This window comes from Littorina saxatilis, linkage group LG2 (assembly GCF_037325665.1).
Source record: "Littorina saxatilis isolate snail1 linkage group LG2, US_GU_Lsax_2.0, whole genome shotgun sequence".
Classification (NCBI taxonomy): Eukaryota; Metazoa; Mollusca; class Gastropoda; order Littorinimorpha; family Littorinidae; genus Littorina; species Littorina saxatilis.
Genome location: NC_090246.1, coordinates 26,339,600 through 26,359,285, shown reverse-complemented (window position 1 = coordinate 26,359,285; position 19,686 = coordinate 26,339,600). Strand labels below are relative to the sequence as shown.

Here is a 19,686-nt window from a genome sequence, read left to right as displayed (position 1 = left end):
ATATAGCAAATTCTCAACCTTACCATAACATATCACAGTACTTCTTCATTCAAGGGCTGAAACTCATACAGTTTTTACGTGTATGACTATTTTTACCCTGCCACTTAGGCAGCCATACGCCAATTTCAGGGGAATATCACAGTACAATATTTACTTCAGACATCAGGGTTCAGATCAGTACTTGATTCAACAAACAAAACAAAACAAACCCCAAAAGAGTTCATTAAAAAACAAAAACCATCATAAATGAAAAATCAAACTGTCAAACAATTCCTTAAAATTAACAAACACTTAATACAGATCATACTTACTGCAGATACACCTTTCCCAGGGGGAATCTAAATATCCAATACCATTAGAAATATTGACTTTTTTCTAGGCAAGAAAAACGAGGAAACGTTTAAACAAATATTCAGGCTTCAGCAGTCATTTTCACCCGGGATATGAAATGATGATTGCTCTCTAAATCTTCCAGCCAATGTGAATCAGTGAGACAATTCTGTACATTCGACTGCAAGATGGTCAATTAAACATATGGGACCCTGGCTGCTGTCTGTCTCTAGTTCTGAGCAAGTTCTAGAATAAGTAACCAAACACTATAGTCTGGCAGAAAAAAAGCCCTACATGTAGAAAAATTACACAAACCAATCTAAAGTACATATTCCTGCACAGATTTGCACTAGGTACAAAAGTTGTGTGAAATTGATAGCTCAATCTAAGATTGGGATCCCCTTCAACCCCTATATATGGTCACCCCAGCTCATCTCCTTCATCTTACAATACTCCCCTCCTCCATGTACTCAGCCAGCTTGTCCACAAATGCAGACACTCTCTTCCTGAGGTCCTCCTGTCAATTTACCTACCTAAACAATCCCATCTCCATCCTCACTCATACCAACCATCACCCACCTCCCCTTATCCAAGCCTATTCCATACTGCTCATCTCCCCCTCACACACTTGCCAAGCTTTTCTCTGAAGGCTAAGGTCCTCTCAACTTAATTACTTCCAAACTACAATCCCATCTTCACTCACACCCACCAGCCCCCCCCCCCCCCCCCACCCGCTGCTTTTTTCCAATCCTTTACTGCTCATCTTCCAAGCTCACCTCCTTCTTCTTGAAGGAATCCACCTCCTTCATGTACTCGACCAGCCTGTCCTGGAATGCGGACACTCTCTTCTTGAGGTCCTCCTCCAGGTTCTCGCGCTTGGTCTGGATGCGAGAGTTGCTCAGCTCCAACACTGAATTGATGTGCTCCGGCCAGTGGAACACGTTGCTGTTCAGCTTGATGTCCTCAACTGTGGGAAAAACATTGTCATTAGCTTTTCTTACGTTCAAGTTGTCCGGCTCAGTTGTGTAAGAGACCTTCTCTGTGAAGGGGGCCCGGGAGCTCAGTTGGTAGAGCACTGGACTTGTGATGGGAAGGTCGCAGGTTCGAATTCGGGCCGGGACGGACACGGGTCAACTTTACGTGCAGACCCAGAGACGGAAGCCATGTCTCACCCCTGTGTCATCACAATGGCACGTAAAAGACCTTGGTCATTCTGCCATTAGTCCAGGTGGCTGAATACACCTATACACGCAGCCACCTGGGTAGCGTGACTCCGTTGCTGCTAGCTTCCCACAAGGAGGAAGCGACCCGAATTTCCCAGTGATGGGACAATAAAGTAATGAAAATGAAAATGAAAATGAAATGAAATCGAAAATGTCAACAATAAATTTTCATTTAATTAATATACTTACTCAACTCACATAAATAGCATTAACTTCAGTTCATTGCTTAGGTATTAAGTAGTACTCGACCCTGGTACAGGGGGAGGTAACTCCCAAAACAAAAACAAGTCCGTTGTCAAAGACAGGAGTCATCTCCCCTACCGGCAACCCCGCGCATGCGCGAGCCCTGCTACCGGTCATCATTCCCCCACGGAAACACACACCTTCAACACATAAAAATGTTAGCGGGGATGGTTGGGAGGGTATTAACTATGTGAGTTGAGTAAGTATATTAATTAAATGAAAATTTATTGTTGAAATTTTCTATTCAATCACATATTCTTACGTCAACTCACATAAATAGCAGATTGCACATAAAGGCGGTGGGATACTCACATTATTCTCTAGGAAGTATCTGGCCTGCGGCAACCATTGCTGGGAGGCAGCTAGTACCGTCCGGGCGAGTGCTGGCAATGTCCCGAAGGTAGTAGCTGAGAAAGACGTCCTGAGATGTCCAGTAAGCAGCGTTAAGAACGTCTGCCATCCTACCAGACTTGAGGACAGCTAATGAAGTCACCCACGCTCGAGCCTCATGCGTTCGAGGCGATCGTAGAGGGAGGACTGACTGCCCCCCCCCCCCCCTTGAGTCTGCCACCACTAATATGCAAGCCTTTTAAGTGTGGAAGACCATTTGGTAAGCGTGGTTTTTGCTATGTCTTTATTTCTAGCTGTATTAAGTGAAATAAATAGCAGCTTCTGATTAGATGCTCTGAGCGGCGCGGTGCGAGACAAATACGCCTTAACACTATTGTGACTAGGATTGCCACGGCGTTAACGTCCTTCCTGCCCAAGCTTGCCACCAAGAAACTTCCCAAAAAACAGTAACTGTAAAGAAATCTGTCTAGCAAGCTTGAATTAAGTCCAATCACCACCAAATTTTGTGTACTAATTAAACAAGAAGGGCAAAGCCCATACGACTCACATGCTTGACCTTCTGCTTTACACATTTTTCCTACCAAAATACATGTGACCTTGACCCAAGGTCAAGGTCATCCAAGGTCATGCAACACAAAGCTGTTAATTCAAGACATAGGAAGTACAATGGTGCTTATTGGCTCTTTCTACCATGAGATATGGTCACTTTTAGTGGTTCACTACCTTATTTTGGTCACATTTCATAAGGGTCAAAATGACCTTGACCTTGATCATATGGGACCAAATGTGTCTCATGATGAAAGCATAACATGTGCCCCACATAATTTTTAAGTTTGAAACAGTTATCTTCCATAGTTCAGGGTCAAGGTCACTTCAAAATATGTATACAATCCAACTTTGAAGAGCTCCTGTGACCTTGACCTTGAAGCAAGGTAAACCAAACTGGTATCAAAAGATGGGGCTTACTTTGCCCTATATATCATATATAGGTGAGGTATTCAATCTCAAAAACTTCAGAGAAAATGGGAAAAATGTGAAACATAGCTGTTTTTTAGACAACATTTATGGCCCCTGCGACCTTGACCTTGAAGCAAGGTCAAGATGCTATGTATGTTTTTTGGGGCCTTGTCATCATACACCATCTTGCCAAATTTGGTACTGATAGACTGAATAGTGTCCAAGAAATGTCCAACGTTAAAGTTTTCCGGACGGACGGACGGACGGACGGACGGACGGACGACTCGGGTGAGTACATAGACTCACTTTTGCTTCGCATGTGAGTCAAAAATGGATGCCCAGTTCAGTTGTGCTATTTATAAGTTTGTCACGGGATTTGTTTAAGCAAAGGGGGGGTGAAAGGGGGATAATTTTTTGTTTTTTAACGTTTTTTTGTGTGTGTTTTCTTTTCCACTGCTTTTTTAAAAGTTATTTTTTAACAGAAAGTATTATAAATAATTTTATAACCAAACAAGGTGTAAAACCTTTGAATTAGCTGAAATATTGTTAAAATTCTACACAGAAATAAGGAGACAGTACAAAGAAAAAAACAAGCAAATCCCACATTCACTCACAGCATCCTGACTCAAATGAAACAAAACTGTGACACTCACCAAATGATGTCTAGGTAATCCATATTGAATATAAGTCACATTTTCACAACAAAGTCCCAACTGTACACCTATGAACATTTCCAAAAGGATTAGGAGGCTCCAGCCATCCATTGTTATCAGTGCTGCCACGCCCCCCTTGCAACCACACAATTCGAAGATCCATGCAGTACCACCCTACCACGTGTAGTTTGCCGACTCATACTAGCAACAACAGGACTGTTTCTTCCTCAATATCACTGCTATTATTGCTTTCTTGAGGCAAAAACAACACGTCGGAATCATGATCTACAGGATCCTCAAGATCCAACATCCGGAGAATCTCCTCCCGTGACAAGGCTCGCCTTCGATTCATTTTTTTTGTTAAAAAAAACCACTCAAATCTTCTCTAATTTGCAGATGGCGGAGAGCAAGTCACGTGTATCAAGGGAAACAACTCAATTTATTGCAAGCTTCAAAAACCTGGAAGCAATCACGAGTCGTGTACCTTGTATGTCTGTTACTAAAATAGTCACTTCCCGTCCGTGGGCGTGTCAGCGCTGTTACTACTTTAGTCACCTCCCGTCGCAAAAGTGTTAAGTGCTCGTACCGGGCAATTAAAAAGATCCGGATCGCCGGGTGCCAAAATGTCCCGGAGAGGCCGAATGGAAATAGTTGGAGAAAGCTAGTCCGGTTTTTAATTCTTTGCGAGAAAATCGGGACGAAAACGCAGTGAGACAGAACCGTCTCTTTCAAACGCGATGTCACGGTCTAGGTCGGAAAGGCCATGGATCTCGCTACCTCTCCGCGCTAAAGCGAGCAGGATTAGCATGAGAGTCTTACGCGTAAGATTAGAGAGGCTAGCATCATGTAACGGTTCGAATGCACTAGAACGTAAGAATTCCAGTACTAGAAGAACATCCCAAGCCGGGACCGAAGTCCTTGCTGCTGCGGTACTGAGGGCGGCGCCCTTCAGCACGCTCGCGATGACTCCACGAAGGGAGATGGAGCGCCCGAGCTGTTTAAGCATCATGGAAATGGCGGACCGGCGTACTCTTAAAGTAGACGCTGCACGACCCTGAGAGGAGAGCCATGCCAGATGGTTTGCGACCTGCATCGATCGCGGAGCGACTGGGTTAACGCCATTAACTGCACACCATCTAGTCCAAGACAGCCCATGCGATGAATATACAGAGGAAGTGGAACGCCTGTGTGCCTTCTGGACTAAGTCCAGAGTGAGATCAGAGGCGCCTGAGCGCCTCAGTGATCTCCGCACAGTCTCCAAGCGTGAAGGTCCAGGAACTGGGGGCGCTCGTGCGGAATTCCCGTCCTGGGCTGAAGCGAGAAGAAGACGAGGCCGCTGTAGGTCGGCCTTTCGCAGGACCTTTCCGATGAGCGGAACAGGTGGAAAGGCGTAAGCCTCTAACCCTGTCCAGTTGATCGTCATCGCGTCGATCTTCCACGCCTCCGGATCCGGAAAGGGGGAGACGAAGATCGGGAGGCGACGCGAGAATCTCGTGGCAAAGAGATCGATCATCGGGCGCTCTACTTGCGCCCAAAGACATAGGAGCGCCTGATGGGTAATGGTCCACTCTGTATGGAGGACCTGAGAGGAACGGCTGAGAGCGTCGGCCAAGACGTTCAGACAGCCGGGCAGATAGCGAGCCGAGATCAGAATCTGATGGTGAGCGCACCAAGAGAGTATCTCGCATGGTCGGCTGGACAACAGCTGAGACCGAGAGCCTCCCTGCTTGTTTAGATAAGCAGCCACCATCGTGTTGTCTGTATGTATCAACACGTGGTTGCCCTGGAGGGCGGAGACAAAATGCTGTAGGCCCAAGAACAGCTGCTGCTCTGGTGACCACCGACCGGAAGTCGTGTGTGCGTCCAAGTGAGCTCCCAAGCCCTTCTGAGACGCGTCCGAAAAGAGATGCGTGGAGGGAGGAGGTAGCGCTATGGGCACTCCCTGCATGAGCCAGAGAGTGTTCATCCACTGAAGCGTGGCCTGCTGAAACCAGCCCCCAAGAGGGACTGAAACATCCCATCCCAGGGAGGCCGGGTTCCAGACTGAACTGAGTGCCTCCTGAAATGGGCGCTTGTGTGCCCTGCCAAGTGGGTTGAAAGTCGACATGGACTCCATCTGGCCCTGTAATGACGCAAGCGTCCTGGCTGGAGCCGAATGTCGCCCTAACAGGGAAGACAGGAGGGCCTGCAGTTTGTCGATATGTCGTTGAGTGGGACGGACTGTCCACTCCCGCGTATCGAATACCATGCCCAGGTAAGTAAAGGTCTGTGTTGGAGACAACTCGGACTTGGTCCGGTTGACCTGAAAGCCGAGAGCCTGTGCCTGGGCAAGAACGAACTGGGTATGCTGGTGGCAGAGTGCTTCCTGCTGATGAAGAATCAGCCAGTCGTCAAAGTACACTTTGAGACGAACGCCGTGCTGCCGCACAAGGGCGCAAAACTGGCACACCACCATCGTGAATACCCAGGGGGCGAGCGAAAGCCCAAAGGGCAGAGCTCGAAACTGAAAAACTCGGTCCCCCCACACGAAACGCAGCCACTTCCGGTCTGCCTCGTGCATGAGGATATGGAAGTAAGCATCCGTCAGATCGACGGACGTCACCCAGTCTAGGGGACAAAGCGCCTCCCTGACGGTTGCTGGGGTTTCCATTGTGAACCAAACTTTGCGCAAAAAGCGGTTCAGAGGAGAAAGATCCAAGACCGGACGCCACCCGCCGGACGCCTTGGGTACGTCGAAAATCCTGCCGTAGAATCCCAAAGAGGAGTGGTCGAGAACCTCTTCTATTGCATGTTTCTGCAGCAATAGAAGAATCTCTGCTTGGATAGTCTCCCGAGCTTCGGAACTGACCGGAAACCGGAAATTGGCCGGCGCTCTGGACAGAGGAGCTTTGTCTTCCTGCCAAGGAAGACGGAACCCCGACCGAATCACCCCCATGATCCAGAGACTGTCTGTCCGGGACAGCCAAGCTGGAAGGGCCCTGGAAAGGCCGCCCGCTACCAAAGGGGTAGAGGCTGGGGGGGTGATTGAATCGGGGGTGTCTCATTGGGGGTTGGGCTTGCGCCCAGACCCCCGCTTCCCGAAGGAAGGCTTACGCTGGTAAGGGCGGGACCTCGAGCCGCCTCTTCCTGTGTGAGAGGCCTTCTGCCCAGAAGACTTGGCAGGCGCTGGGGCAGACCCGCGTGGTTTGTTGCTCTGCTGCTTGAGAGCAAGCTCCGTCAGCTGAACCACATGCTGGTCACGGGCTTCTTCGGCTTGCCTCCGAAGAGCCTCCAGTGAACGCGACCCCAACAACGCTCCCTCAGAGAAGGGAGAGACTCGCAAAGAGTCTATGGTAGCTCTGTCAGTCAAATGAGAGCCGTTGAGAAGGGCCTCACGTCTCCAAAACACAACTTGTGAATAGAGACGAGCCGCGTTCGCCATCTGGCTGTCAGTGACCTTTGCTAGAGCAGCCAGGAGCATGGCTGCGTCTGCCTCAACCGCGTTATCCCGAAATTTAAAGGGTTCAATGGATGACGTAATGGCTCTTGTCAAAGACCTAATCAGCGTTTCCGCCAGGGAGGAAAGCTGAAGGGAGGAACGCCCGCTCTCCTCTAGCCCTAGGAGACCCTGTTCCATGCAAACGGAGGTTCTCTCGTCTATACCCGTCTTGCCGCAGACAAGCCAGTTCCGGAGTCACCAGAAGTGGTGCTTTGGGCAACGAAAACGAGGAGAGGAGGGAGTGCGGCTTGCTCGGAAGCCGCGTTCTTCTCGAATTGGCTGGTGGGCCGCCGCCTGCCTGTGCCGAAGCCAACCAAGGCTGAGCAGATGCAGGAGCATCGCCATGAGCGACCAAAAGAGGGAAGGGTGAGGCAGCGTCTGCACCCAACACCTGAGCCATGGCAAAAGGGACAGAAGGCGACTCGACAAAGCGGAACCGCGCCTTAGCATCCCCGATGCCCGCAAAATCCGCCATAGCGGAAGGAGGAGGAGCAGCGAAAGTAGATTCGGCCGAGACACCTTCGGGGAAGTACCGTGAAGTGATCTCCGCCGCAAACTCCAGAGTAGGGCCAAGCTTGCTGGGGATGCGCAAAGGTGAATCTGACTCAGAACGACCGTCATCACCCTCCATTCCCTCAAAGCAACCTTCCTGTTCTTCATCAGAATAGTGGTCCGGAATCCCACCGGAAACCCACACATCCGCCGGAACACCAGAGGAGGAAGTGGCCAAAGTCGGCTGACCAAAACTCGGAAGTGCAGAACCACTAGCCAAGAATTGCCCAGCGACAGCGCTACCGCAAACCAGAACCGTCAAGACGGAACCGGAAGTAGCGGACGGAAGTCGGTGCATCACCGGAGCCGGAATAGCAGGGTCACTTCTACCGGAAACACCAATGTGCTGCCCCCCGCCAGAAATGCTCGCCGAAGCAAAACCGGAAGTGGAGGGCGACGTTCCGTGGGTAGCCGTGACAGGAAACCCCGAGGGGAGACCGGAGGAGGTTACCCCCTGCGTACTATTGAGGGGAACGGTAGAAGCCGAACCGGAAGTAGCAGGTCGTTGACCGCCGACAACCTCTCCCAGGCCAAAAACGGACAAGGAAGCTGTTGCTGCCTGCCCCCCAGAGGCCGGAACAGCCGAAGCTAAACCCAGGGAGACAGACTGGCGCGCGTCACCGCTCCCCCGCACAGACGCCACAGGGGCAGAATGCAGCCGAGGAGGAGTCGTCCGAAATCCCGGCGGAAACGCAGAAGCGAAACCAGGGAAAACAGGTATGTGAGAGCCCCCCAAAAATTGAGAACTACCACGAACACCACCCAATGCCGGAGTGCTAGAGACGGGCGGTGCTGAGAGACCAAACTCCCCTGGAAAACCAGGTGAATCAGTCAACAGACCAGAACAGTCCGGTCAGCCGAAGTAATGGTGGCTGACGCACGCAGCCGAGAAAGAGACGAAATGTCCGCCACGCCAGGCGGTAGGGAAGCGACCGTCGAGCGAGTCACGCTCCTTTCAGCCGAATGCAAAGACTGCAAATCTTGCGGCAAACATGGACAAGAGTTCATCCCTAGTCAAGACATCACCCGGCCGAAAAACCGGCGAGAGCAAAGGCGGTGCCTGAAACACCGGTGCAGACGACGTAGAGTCGATCGACACGCGCGCAGACTCCTTAGTTGCAGGATCGAAAACCTGCACTACAGAATGCTAAGCCGGGGTAGAAGCTACCGAGGTACGCGTCTTAGGCTTAGCTTTGGCTTTATCTTTATCTTTATCCTTCCCTGGGGAAGCGAGAAGAGAGACTTGCTTCGATTTGCTTTTCGAGCCTTTATCCGCCATTATGAAACGAAGTGCCAAACGTAACACGTGGTGACAAAATTTCACAGGGAAGGCGAATACTACAAAAAAATCGAAAATGCGTTGTGAAAACAAGAACGTTCTTACCAAGAAGAAGAGATGCAACGCAAGAAACCAAGGTCAAATGGCCTTCCACAAAGGCCAAGGCAAAAATGCCAGAGAACTACAACACGTCCTATCAGTAGTGTTGAAGTGGGTGGAAATGATGACCGGTAGCAGGGCTCGCGCATGCGCGGGGTTGCCGGTAGGGGAGGTGACTCCTGTCCTTGACAACGGACTTGTTTTTGTTTTGGGAGTTACCTCCCCCTGTACCAGGGTCGAGTACTACTCCAATACCTAAGCAATGAACTGAAGTTAATGCTATTTATGTGAGTTGACGTAAGAATATGTGATTGAATACAGATTTTATTCACACAGAAATGTATTGTGTCTTGTAAAACGATTTTAGAACAAAAAAGTCACACACAATTTCACCTAGCCGATAGAAGAAATGGTGAAAAGTAGTGTCTTGCCTTGTTCCTCTCTCTCAATTCTGAAAATCCGTAGCCTAAAAACATAAGCACTTTCTTCTTTTGTATCAAAGGTAAGCAAAGTGGTAACGCACTTGCGCTCGGAAGCAAGAGGTTGCGAGTTCGACCCTGGGTCAGGGCGTTAGCAATTTTCTGCCCCCTTTCCTAACCTAGGTGGTGGGTTCAAGTGCTAGTCTTTCGGATGAGACGAAAAACCGAGGTTCCTTCGTGTACACTACATTGGGGTGTGCACGTTAAAGATCCCACGATTGACAAAAGGGTCTTTCCTGGCAAAATTCTATAGGCATAGATAAAAAATGTCCACCAAAATACCCATGTGACTTGGAATAATAGGCCGTGAAAAGTAGGATATGCGCCGAAATGGCTGCGATCTGCTGGTCGATGTGAATGCGTGATGTATTGTGTAAAAAATTCCATCTCACACGGCATAAATAGATCCCTGCGCCTTGAGTCCGAGTCTGGAGATACGCGCGCGATATAAGACTTCATATAATAATAAATTCATCTATATCTGTCTCCCCTTTGATTACTGCCTCCCAACCCTCATCCCTGAAAGAAGAAAGTCAATTGAGGTGGTTACTTACAAGGGAATATGGCATAGTCCAACAGAAACATCAGCCTGCTGCCAGCCTCATCAATCTCGTCTTTCAGTTTGTACACTGTGATTTCCTCAGACTGCACACACATAAACAGCATTTTTCTGCACTGCTCTTCCAACAAACTTGTGACACAAGCAAGTTGACACAAAACCCAGCTTAATTCCACATGCTAGCTCTCATGTTTCACAATTGTCCAAACCCCAGAGACCTATCAGTGTCAAACCCCACAAGACGTACACAAATAATACCCACTTACACACTGAAAATATAGCTGATGGGGTCTATGTCGACCAAAAGAGTGGGATTCCCTGTAGGTGGAGTTCCTGTATGGGGATTCCCTGTATACAGGGAATCCCACAGGGTGGAGTTTTTCAATAAAACTTGCAAACCTTACTCGAATTTCCAAGAAATATCAAAAAAGATCGAAAAACATCAAATTCTACCGATGTCGCTAAGCATCACGTGACTTTAAGCGATATCAGCGAAACGCTACAGGAACTACACCCTGTGGTATTCCCTGTATACAGGGAATCCACCTACAGGAACTCCACCTACAGGGAATCCCGCTCTTTTGGTCGACATAGACCCCATCAGCGAAATTATACTGGATGTTAATAATGGAGAGCAACACAATCTCTCGTCACTCCTTGACAAGGCAATCACACTGCTCTGCAGGCATATAATAATGCAGGCACATAATAATCACACTCTGACTTCATTAAACAATCCCTCTGCCCAGAACAGTTGTACACCAATGCAATGCCTCCAGACAAATCATAACATGTGAACTCAGTCATCTCCTTTTTTTTTATCAGCTATTTAATGGTCTCAGATACTGCTGGCAATCAACACAAATCATCTCTTTTATGTGAGGTAAATATTTGACTCAAAGCGTATTTCATGACCAGATGGACGCATGTTAACCCGTGATTTGTAAAAATGTAAAACATTCGCGCCCCGTGATTTGTAATAAATGTTTTACAAATCACGTAAATGCGCCCGATTTTTAACTTATCATCTCCAAAGTGAAGGGATCTATTGAAATTTTTTTTTAATTAGTGTTTTGTCCCATCGCTTGGAAAATCGGGTCGCTTCCTCCCAGTGGAAAGCTAGCAGTAACAGAGTCGCGCTACCCCAAAGTCAAGGAATCTATTAGTCCCGTTTCGCCGTTAATCCATTTCACCCCTATCCCATTTTCGCGACATTTCACAGGCCAAGTGTCATTTTACCACTGTGTCATGTACCATTTGCTCCACCTCCCATTTCGGCGCAATCACGTTTTGCCGTTATACCATTTCGCCCCCATCCCATTTTCGCGACATTTCACAGGCCAAGTGTCATTTTACCACCGTGTCAAACCACTAGCGCCACATTCCATTTTGTCGCCATGCCGTTTTGCCGTCATCCCATTTCGCCGCCATCCCTATTTCACGACATTTTGGATTGTGGCAAAATGGGATTTCGCGTAAACGGAATGTCTTCCTAGTTGAATAACCCAGAATAGTAGTATAGTGAGGCTTGGCAAGAAGAATAAATCAACAAGTCGCGTAAGGCGAAAATACAATATTTAGTCAAGTAGCTGTCGAACTCACAGAATGAAACTGAACGCAATGCCATTTTTCAGCAAGACCGTATACTCGTAGCATCGTCAGTCCACCGCTCATGGCAAAGGCAGTGAAATTGACAAGAAGAGCGGGGTAGTAGTTGCGCTAAGAAGGATAGCACGCTTTTCTGTACCTCTCTTTGTTTTAACTTTCTGAGCGTGTTTTTAATCCAAACATATCATATCTATATGTTTTTGGAATCAGGAACCGACAAGGAATAAGATGAAAGTGTTTTTAAATTGATTTCGACAATTTAATTTTGATAATAATTTTTATATATTTAATTTTCAGAGCTTGTTTTTAATCTGAATATAACATATTTATATGTTTTTGGAATCAGCAAATGATGGAGAATAAGATAAACGTAAATTTGGATCGTTTTATAAATTTGTATTTTTTTTTACAATTTTCAGATTTTTAATGACCAAAGTCATTAATTAATTTTTAAGCCACCAAGCTGAAATGCAATACCGAACCCCGGGCTTCGTCGAAGATTACTTGACCAAAATTTCAACCAATTTGGTTGAAAAATGAGGGCGTGACAGTGCCGCCTCAACTTTCACGAAAAGCCGGATATGACGTCATCAAAGACATTTATCAAAAAAATGAAAAAAACGTATGGGGATTTCATACCCAGGAACTCTCATGTCAAATTTCATAAAGATCGGTCCAGTAGTTTAGTCTGAATCGCTCTACACACACACACGCACACACGCACACACGCACATACACCACGACCCTCGTTTCGATTCCCCCTCGATGTTAAAATATTTAGTCAAAACTTGACTAAATATAAAAATGGGATGGCGGCCAAATGGGATGGGGGCGAAATGGAATGGCGGCAAAATTGCAAGGCGGCCAAATGGGATATGGTGTCAAAATGGGATGTCGCGCTATTGTTATGACATGTCAGTAAAATGACGCTTGGCTTGTGAAATGTCGCAAAAATGGGATGGGGCAAAAAATGGGACGGCGGCAAAATGGGATTGCACCAAAATGGGATGTGGATCTAAAACCACCCCCACCACTCAGCGTAGAGGCTCTAAACAACACATATTAATAATAATAAAAGGCATGCATTGCTTTGTGGAATGCAATATTTTTACAATTTTACAAATCACGGTTCTAGGTTCGATGTGATTTGTAAAATGTTTTTACATTTTTACAAATCACGGGTTAACAACGCAGCTAAAGACTAAACATTTCTTTACCTGTCTTAGATATTGCTGAGTTTCCACAAGCTCCTTGGTGGCATCTGGAATGTAGCTGACCTTGTCAGCCATCTCATCATACCTCTTGCAGATTCTGAAAAATAAAACCCAGCCTCTCCTTAACAAACTGTAGTTCTTAGATAACAGCACTTTCAACTGTTTTGCCTGTACGTTATTTCATCACTTGGATCAAACACAGTTATTTCTGGGACGGAACAGAATGTTAAAAAAGTGTACATGTCTATGTGTCTGTTTTGTTTTATTTTTATATGAGCACATTGTATGCTTGTATGAAAACCTATTAATTTTGTTGGTGGCAAATAGATGTCCTTCCACAAAATGTTGGTAAACACTCTCTCTCTTACTTAGAAGGCAATAAACGTAGCATCTAAATGAATGGCAGAAAAGTTTAAAAGCGTAGGCCAAAACATGCTTACGATCTGTTGAGGTCTCGGTTCTCATCCACCTCGAAAACCACCAGTTGTTCCTTGAGGCGCTGAGCGCGCAGAGCCAGATCGTTGTTAAGGTTGACGCAGTCCAGGCAGAACATGCTGAGAGGTACAGTGATTCTCAGCAACATGATCTCATCTTTCAGGTCCTGGTATTCTAGGATTTTCTGTAAAAACACAGACTAGGTACAGCGGAACTCCCCTTACAACACACTCTAATTAATGACTTACCCTTTTTAAAATCCTACTTTCTCAAATTTTTTGTTCATATCATGTATAAATTAACTTCCAGCTTAACTCTCCCTCGCTTTTAAGACCTGTTTTTTTTTTTTAGTGTTGTTGAATAAAGATTTTTTGAATTTCAAAAGGAGACAAACGTAAAGAATTCCAATATGGAAAATAATAATGCAAAATCCGGAAAGATTAAAGCCCTGCACAGTTGATTCTTCTTTGCCAAGCCAAAAGTGGTGAAGAATGTTTGGTTAGAAAGAAAACTAGAACTTGGACACCACTGATTACAGACCAGGTCTGTCAATATGAGGAGCATCACAAAAACATGGGTTGTATCCATAAGATTTTAACGTCCCCTGCACAAATTTGAGTGGGAGAAGTAAAAATTAACTAAACAGTCTCAGACCTTTGCTTGTAAGGTAGGTGAAGTTTCCAAATTAATACTTCAATCAGTCCAAACAATATTGTCCAACAAGAAGAGCAAACGCTCGATCGAGTCACTTTCGCAGTTCTGAATATTATATGAGGCATCAGATGGACAGGAAGAAATTGCTATTCACAACACAATACAGATGTAAATAATTTGATGTAAAGAATAATCCTATAAAGTTTGAATCAAATCCGATGAATAGTTTCAGAGATATGATATTTCAATTTTTTTCCTTCAAGACATACCTGTGACCTTGAAAAAGGTCAAAGGTCACCAAAGCAGACGTCAAAGTGTAGAGGTCACTGGGAGTCACGTTCACATAAAATTTGAGCCCGGTCACTTTTATAGTTTCCGAGAAAAGCCCAACGTTAAGTTGTGTGTTGCCGAACAGAAAAGGCTAGTTATCTCCCTTGTTTTTCTGATAACGTTCGTAAAAGGCTACAGATGTAAATACTTTGATGTAAAGAATAATCCTACAAAGTTTCAATCACATCCGATGAACTTTGTCAAAGATATAAAATGTCTAATTTTTCCTTTGACGCTGACCTGTGACCTTGAAAAAGGTCAAAGGTCAACAAAACCATCGTTAAAGTGTAGAGGTCATTGGAGGTCACGACTAAACAAAATATGAGCCGGATCGCTTTGATAGTTTCCGAGAAAAGTCCAACGTTAAGGTGGTGTCTACGGACGGCCGGCCGGCCGGCCGGACAGACTAACACTGACCGATTACATAGAGTCACTTTTTCTCAAGTGACTCAAAAAGCAAGCAAATTACGACAACAATAAAGTGTTCATCATCAATTCCTTATCTAAAACATTGAAGAACAAGGCAGCAACAAACTACATTACACTGAGTCAGTCAGACAAATGAAAGTTCTCATGTGAAATTAACAATGTAAGAAAAAGAAAATGAAGCATATCATAACATGACAAAATAACAATCAACCAAGGACAATAATTGACAACAAATCATACTCTTGTACTTTTTCTTGTAACAAACGAATTTCCCATGTAAACAAGGATTCAAATCCTTTTGGTGGCTGCTGATCAAGCTGAAATCACAATTTCAGAAAGTAGTAATTAGCATTTAAATTCTTTAAGTTTTGTAATATTTTCTTGCTAAAAGTTAACACCACAATTATTTATGTTCATACATAACAGCACATTTGTAAAAGGTTTTGTGAGTGATAAATAAACTGCTGACAAAGGCAGGAAATAGCAAAGTAAAAAGACAAGAAAACCAAGTGCTCATATGACTCACCTTTGTCACAAGTAATATGAATCAAAAACAAATCATTTGCAGCTTTAGATCCATAGAAATGAAAGAAAATGGCAATTTTCTACTTTTTGGCTCCGCCTTGCCTTGAAATATGACTAGAATCTACATGTACCAGACTTGAGTCATGTCTAGAAATCATCAAATCCTAAAAGTATGGGAAGTTTCAAAGATAAAGAACTTTTCTTCTTCTTCTTCTTCTTGTCAATCACTCAGATGGAAACGCCGGTTCCCCGCGCAAATGTTGCCGTGCGCTGTAGGTCGTCCAGACTGCCATAGAGCTTCCCTTGCACCGTGGTCGCCTCCGCCCAGATCTGGCTCCTGAGGCCATCGTGTAGTGGGCAAGTCTGCAGCAGGTGTTCCGTTGTCATGCTGCCTGTTTGACAAGGGCACTGGTCTGACTGGCCAATTCTGAACTTGGTGAAAAGGTGGTGGTTCATTCGGTTGTGGTCTGTCCGCAGCCTGAATATGAGGACCTGCTCAGACCTTGTGAGCAGGTGAAAGGCGTCGTTTTTGTTGTAGTGTGGGTGCTGCTGCAACCACTTTTTGTGTTGCTTGGCCTTGATGATGGTCTTGACTTCTTTGAAGGTGGTTGATCTGTCATTCTGGTCCTTCGTAGTGCCCTCCTTTGCCAGAGTATCCGTGGCTTCGTTGCCTAGTATGTTGCAGTGAGAGGGGACCCATTGCAGCACGACTGTGTGGGCTCTGCACAGGGAGGTCAAGGCGGATGACAGGTCATTCAGTTCTTTGTCTCTGGCAGTGTCTAAGGCCTGCAGGACTGACTTTGCGTCGCTGAAGAACACAACGTTGTTGGAGGAGAGTGGACTGTGCTCAATGTGGGGTGCACCTGTCTGGAGCGCTACTGCTTCAGCCTTGAAGTTGGTGGAGTAGAGGCCGGTAGCGAGGGAGATGTGTTCTTCTTCTCGACCTCCTGGGTAATTTATGTAGATTCCGGCACCACCACTTCTGACAGAAAGTCTTCTTTTTCTCTTGAAAAACTGATACCTGAACACGCATCGTCACTGTGAGTCACACCCTGCAGTTCAGTGTTGTTGTCACAGCTGACCGGTTCACTGCCATCCAGTGACACACAGCTCGGGTAGAGCGCCCCACGTATAACATGTGCAGACAAAAGCAATATGTCGTGCCTTGCAACAGTGGCCGAGTTTGTGTCAAAGTTTTCCCTTAACATGTCAGGCCTACCATTTTCAGTAGTTGAAACTATTGGAACTAAATTGGTCTCCGCACTTGACCGAAAATTCACATTCACATCAGAATTTGCCTGTTTCTTTTTCGTCTGATGGCTTTCTTCTTTATGTGGTGCACGCTGCTCTGCCCTCCATCTGTCTCTTCTGATCCAACACGGAGCTTTCTTTCTGAACACAGTACTGTGTCCGCAATTGTTAGTTTGCTGTGGTGTTGTCAGCCGAAGTATGACTACGGTTGACTTACCTTCCGATGCAATCTTCCATGAAAACAGCTTGTTTTGGGCAAGCAGGGCTTCTAGTGATGTTCTTACAGCAGCTGGTAGTCCAGTAACTTCCATTTTGCAAGGAGTAATTGCAATTTTGAGCGACAAACGTCAGAGCAGAAAATTTAGCCTCCTTGGTCGACAGTCACATCAGTTCGTCAAATAGTTCTGCTCCTTTGTTGGCTTTTGTCAGTAATCAGCAACGATTCAAAATGGTGAGAATGAGGCTTGTGTGATTTCTATCTGCGTTGCTTCGTACAATGTAATGAAATCTGGTAAATGGACGAGGGAGGTGAATAATGGTAAATCCAGAAAAGAGAGAGAAAGAGAGAGAGAGAGAGAGAGAAAGAGAGAGAGAGAGAGAGAGAGGGGGGGGGGGGAGAGAGAAAGAGAGAGAGATAGGGGGAGAGAGAGAAAGAGAGAGAGAGATAGGGGGAGAGAGAGAAAGAGAGAGAGAGAGAGAAAGAAAGAGAGAGAGAGAGAAAGAGAGAGAGAGATAGAGAGAGAGAGATAGAGAGAGAGAGAGAGAGAGAGAGAGAGAGAGAGAGAGAGAGAGAGAGAGAGAGAGAGAGAGAGAGAGGGGGGGGGGGAGATAGAAACTGACACTTAAAGCCTATATCTGCAAAAGGAGGGGAGCCTCAGCAGGCCCCATGAACAACAATAAAAAAGATGCAGGGTAGTTTAAACACCGCTTACTGCTTTGAAGGCTTGAATTGTGTGAGGCTCTTTCAGGAATGCTGTGACATCTTGGACTGCCTTGTTGTTCAGGAGATCACCATACTTCTTGTACGAGTTCAAGTACCTAGGTAAGACGGAAATACCCTATCGTTACTTGACTTCAAGAACTTACATACCTGGTTGCTGATCTAATTTATGATTCACAAGGAAACTTTTCAGCTGGTTTGCAAAAAGAACAATGATCACAAGCATACTAACAAGAAGAGCAAACGCTCGATCGAGTCACTTTCGCAGTTCTGAATATTATATGAGGCATCAGATGGACAGGAAGAAATTGCTATTCACAACACAATGAGTCACGTTCACATAAAATTTGAGCCCGGTCACTTTTATAGTTTCCGAGAAAAGCCCAACGTTAAGTTGTGTGTTGCCGAACAGAAAAGGCTAGTTATCTCCCTTGTTTTTCTGATAACGTTCGTAAAAGGCTACAGATGTAAATACTTTGATGTAAAGAATAATCCTACAAAGTTTCAATCACATCCGATGAACTTTGTCAAAGATATAAAATGTCTAATTTTTCCTTTGACGCTGACCTGTGACCTTGAAAAAGGTCAAAGGTCAACGAAACCATCGTTAAAGTGTAGAGGTCATTGGAGGTCACGACTAAACAAAATATGAGCCCGATCGCTTTGATAGTTTCCGAGAAAAGTCCAACGTTAAGGTGGTGTCTACGGACGGCCGGCCGGACGGCCGGCCGGACGGCCGGCCGGACAGACTAACACTGACCGATTACATAGAGTCACTTTTTCTCAAGTGACTCAAAAACATTAAAGGGACATTCTAAAAACATCAAAATATATCTGAGTTTTGTGTCTAAAATGCAGAATCTTAGCACTGCTTCAAGAGTTAAGATTCTAACAATGCGAAAACTCTTCTTTTTTTTCTGTTCAGAACTTGCCTGAGTAGATCTACAAGTTGAAGTTAAAATGTTAAAGCCATTTACTTTGTTGGTCCAGCAGTGTTGAGCTTGAAGATCTCCATGGCCTTGTCAACATAGTCAGTGACCAGTGTCTCCTCAATCTTGACTGACCGCAGCAGCAGACGCTGACCTCGCATGTCGGGGAACAGCTCACACTCCACCTGGTCAAGAAGACACAGTGATGAACATGTCAAAATAATGCCAATTCACATCTGACATACAGTCGGTGGAAGGAATGGAGGAGGAGAGCCTAAAATGCCACACAAATTGGTTTTTTTCTGCAATGCAAACCATACAATATTGTACTGCACATTAATCTTCGTTCACAAGACTCACCATGATAATATCTTTGTGTGTCACTCAATAGATGTCTACTCCACTGTTTTCTAGAAGAAATGCTTTGGGGAACACAGTTGTGTAAACCTGACAAGCACCCAGCTTTTATAATTTTATAATGTCTGTCTAGAACTCATGTAAAATCAAAGATAGTACAAGTCATGTTACTTAATGATTTTGTCATGACATGCAGACAGGGTACAACCTACTCATACGACCAGCACTCAAGCACAGGCTCAGAGAATTACCGAAACATGTTGCAATGTAGGCCCATTGGTCCCCAGAGGACATTAAACTCAAATAGTCAGCACAAGCTCACCCTGGTGAGACCATCCCCGCTGGCGATGATCTCTGAAAAGCAGCGCAGGATGATGTCCCTGATCTCCCTGAAGAGCGGCTCAAACATGATCTTGGGCTCCTCAACTTTCAGCTTGATGATCATCACCTGGGCCATCACGTACTGTAGCTCGTCAAAGTCCTCCCCAAAGTCATTCCCTTTCTGAAACACGCCAAGAGACTTTGTACATTCATACAACCAAGCAATGAATTTACCTTGCTTTAATTCCTTCCATCCTTATCAAAAAGTTGATATCTTCCTTTCATAGCAATGAGTATGCACAGGGGTAAAGATGCAAAGCAATGCTGATCTTGGTTTGCTGTAACTCTTCACAGAAACTAACAAGTAAAACATAATATTGTCATATAACAAAAACAGATGAGAAAGCTCGTTGTCTACATTGTTTTTGCCCAGAAAATAGATATCACTTTCTGGCGAATTTTCCTTAACATTACACCATAGCTTCAGTCT

General features: G+C 45.5%; 2 protein-coding genes across 3 annotated transcripts in view; one reads left to right on the top strand and one right to left on the bottom strand.

Moving 5' to 3' along the window:
• The window catches only part of LOC138958612 (dynein axonemal heavy chain 3-like), a 90,606-nt gene that overhangs the window by 61,133 nt on the left and 9,787 nt on the right, over window positions 1–19,686 (bottom strand). Inside the window, exons 11-19 of one of the 2 annotated variants that reach the window (XM_070329813.1) lie at window positions 19,198–19,377; window positions 18,567–18,703; window positions 17,582–17,687; window positions 15,122–15,190; window positions 13,466–13,644; window positions 13,029–13,122; window positions 10,199–10,289; window positions 1,107–1,297; window positions 312–338 (exon numbers count right to left, since the gene is read on the bottom strand). In XM_070329813.1, coding sequence (XP_070185914.1) covers window positions 312–338; window positions 1,107–1,297; window positions 10,199–10,289; window positions 13,029–13,122; window positions 13,466–13,644; window positions 15,122–15,190; window positions 17,582–17,687; window positions 18,567–18,703; window positions 19,198–19,377 — 1,074 coding nt within the window. The remainder of the gene's footprint in view (window positions 1–311; window positions 339–1,106; window positions 1,298–10,198; window positions 10,290–13,028; window positions 13,123–13,465; window positions 13,645–15,121; window positions 15,191–17,581; window positions 17,688–18,566; window positions 18,704–19,197; window positions 19,378–19,686) is intronic. The other variant, XM_070329814.1, reaches the window with a different exon arrangement.
• The window catches only part of LOC138958621 (tubulin alpha-1 chain-like), a 98,733-nt gene continuing 96,125 nt past the window's right edge, over window positions 17,079–19,686 (top strand). Inside the window, exon 1 of the mRNA XM_070329831.1 lies at window positions 17,079–17,100. Within this exon, the coding sequence (XP_070185932.1) occupies window positions 17,098–17,100 (3 nt within the window). The 5' untranslated portion in view covers window positions 17,079–17,097. The remainder of the gene's footprint in view (window positions 17,101–19,686) is intronic.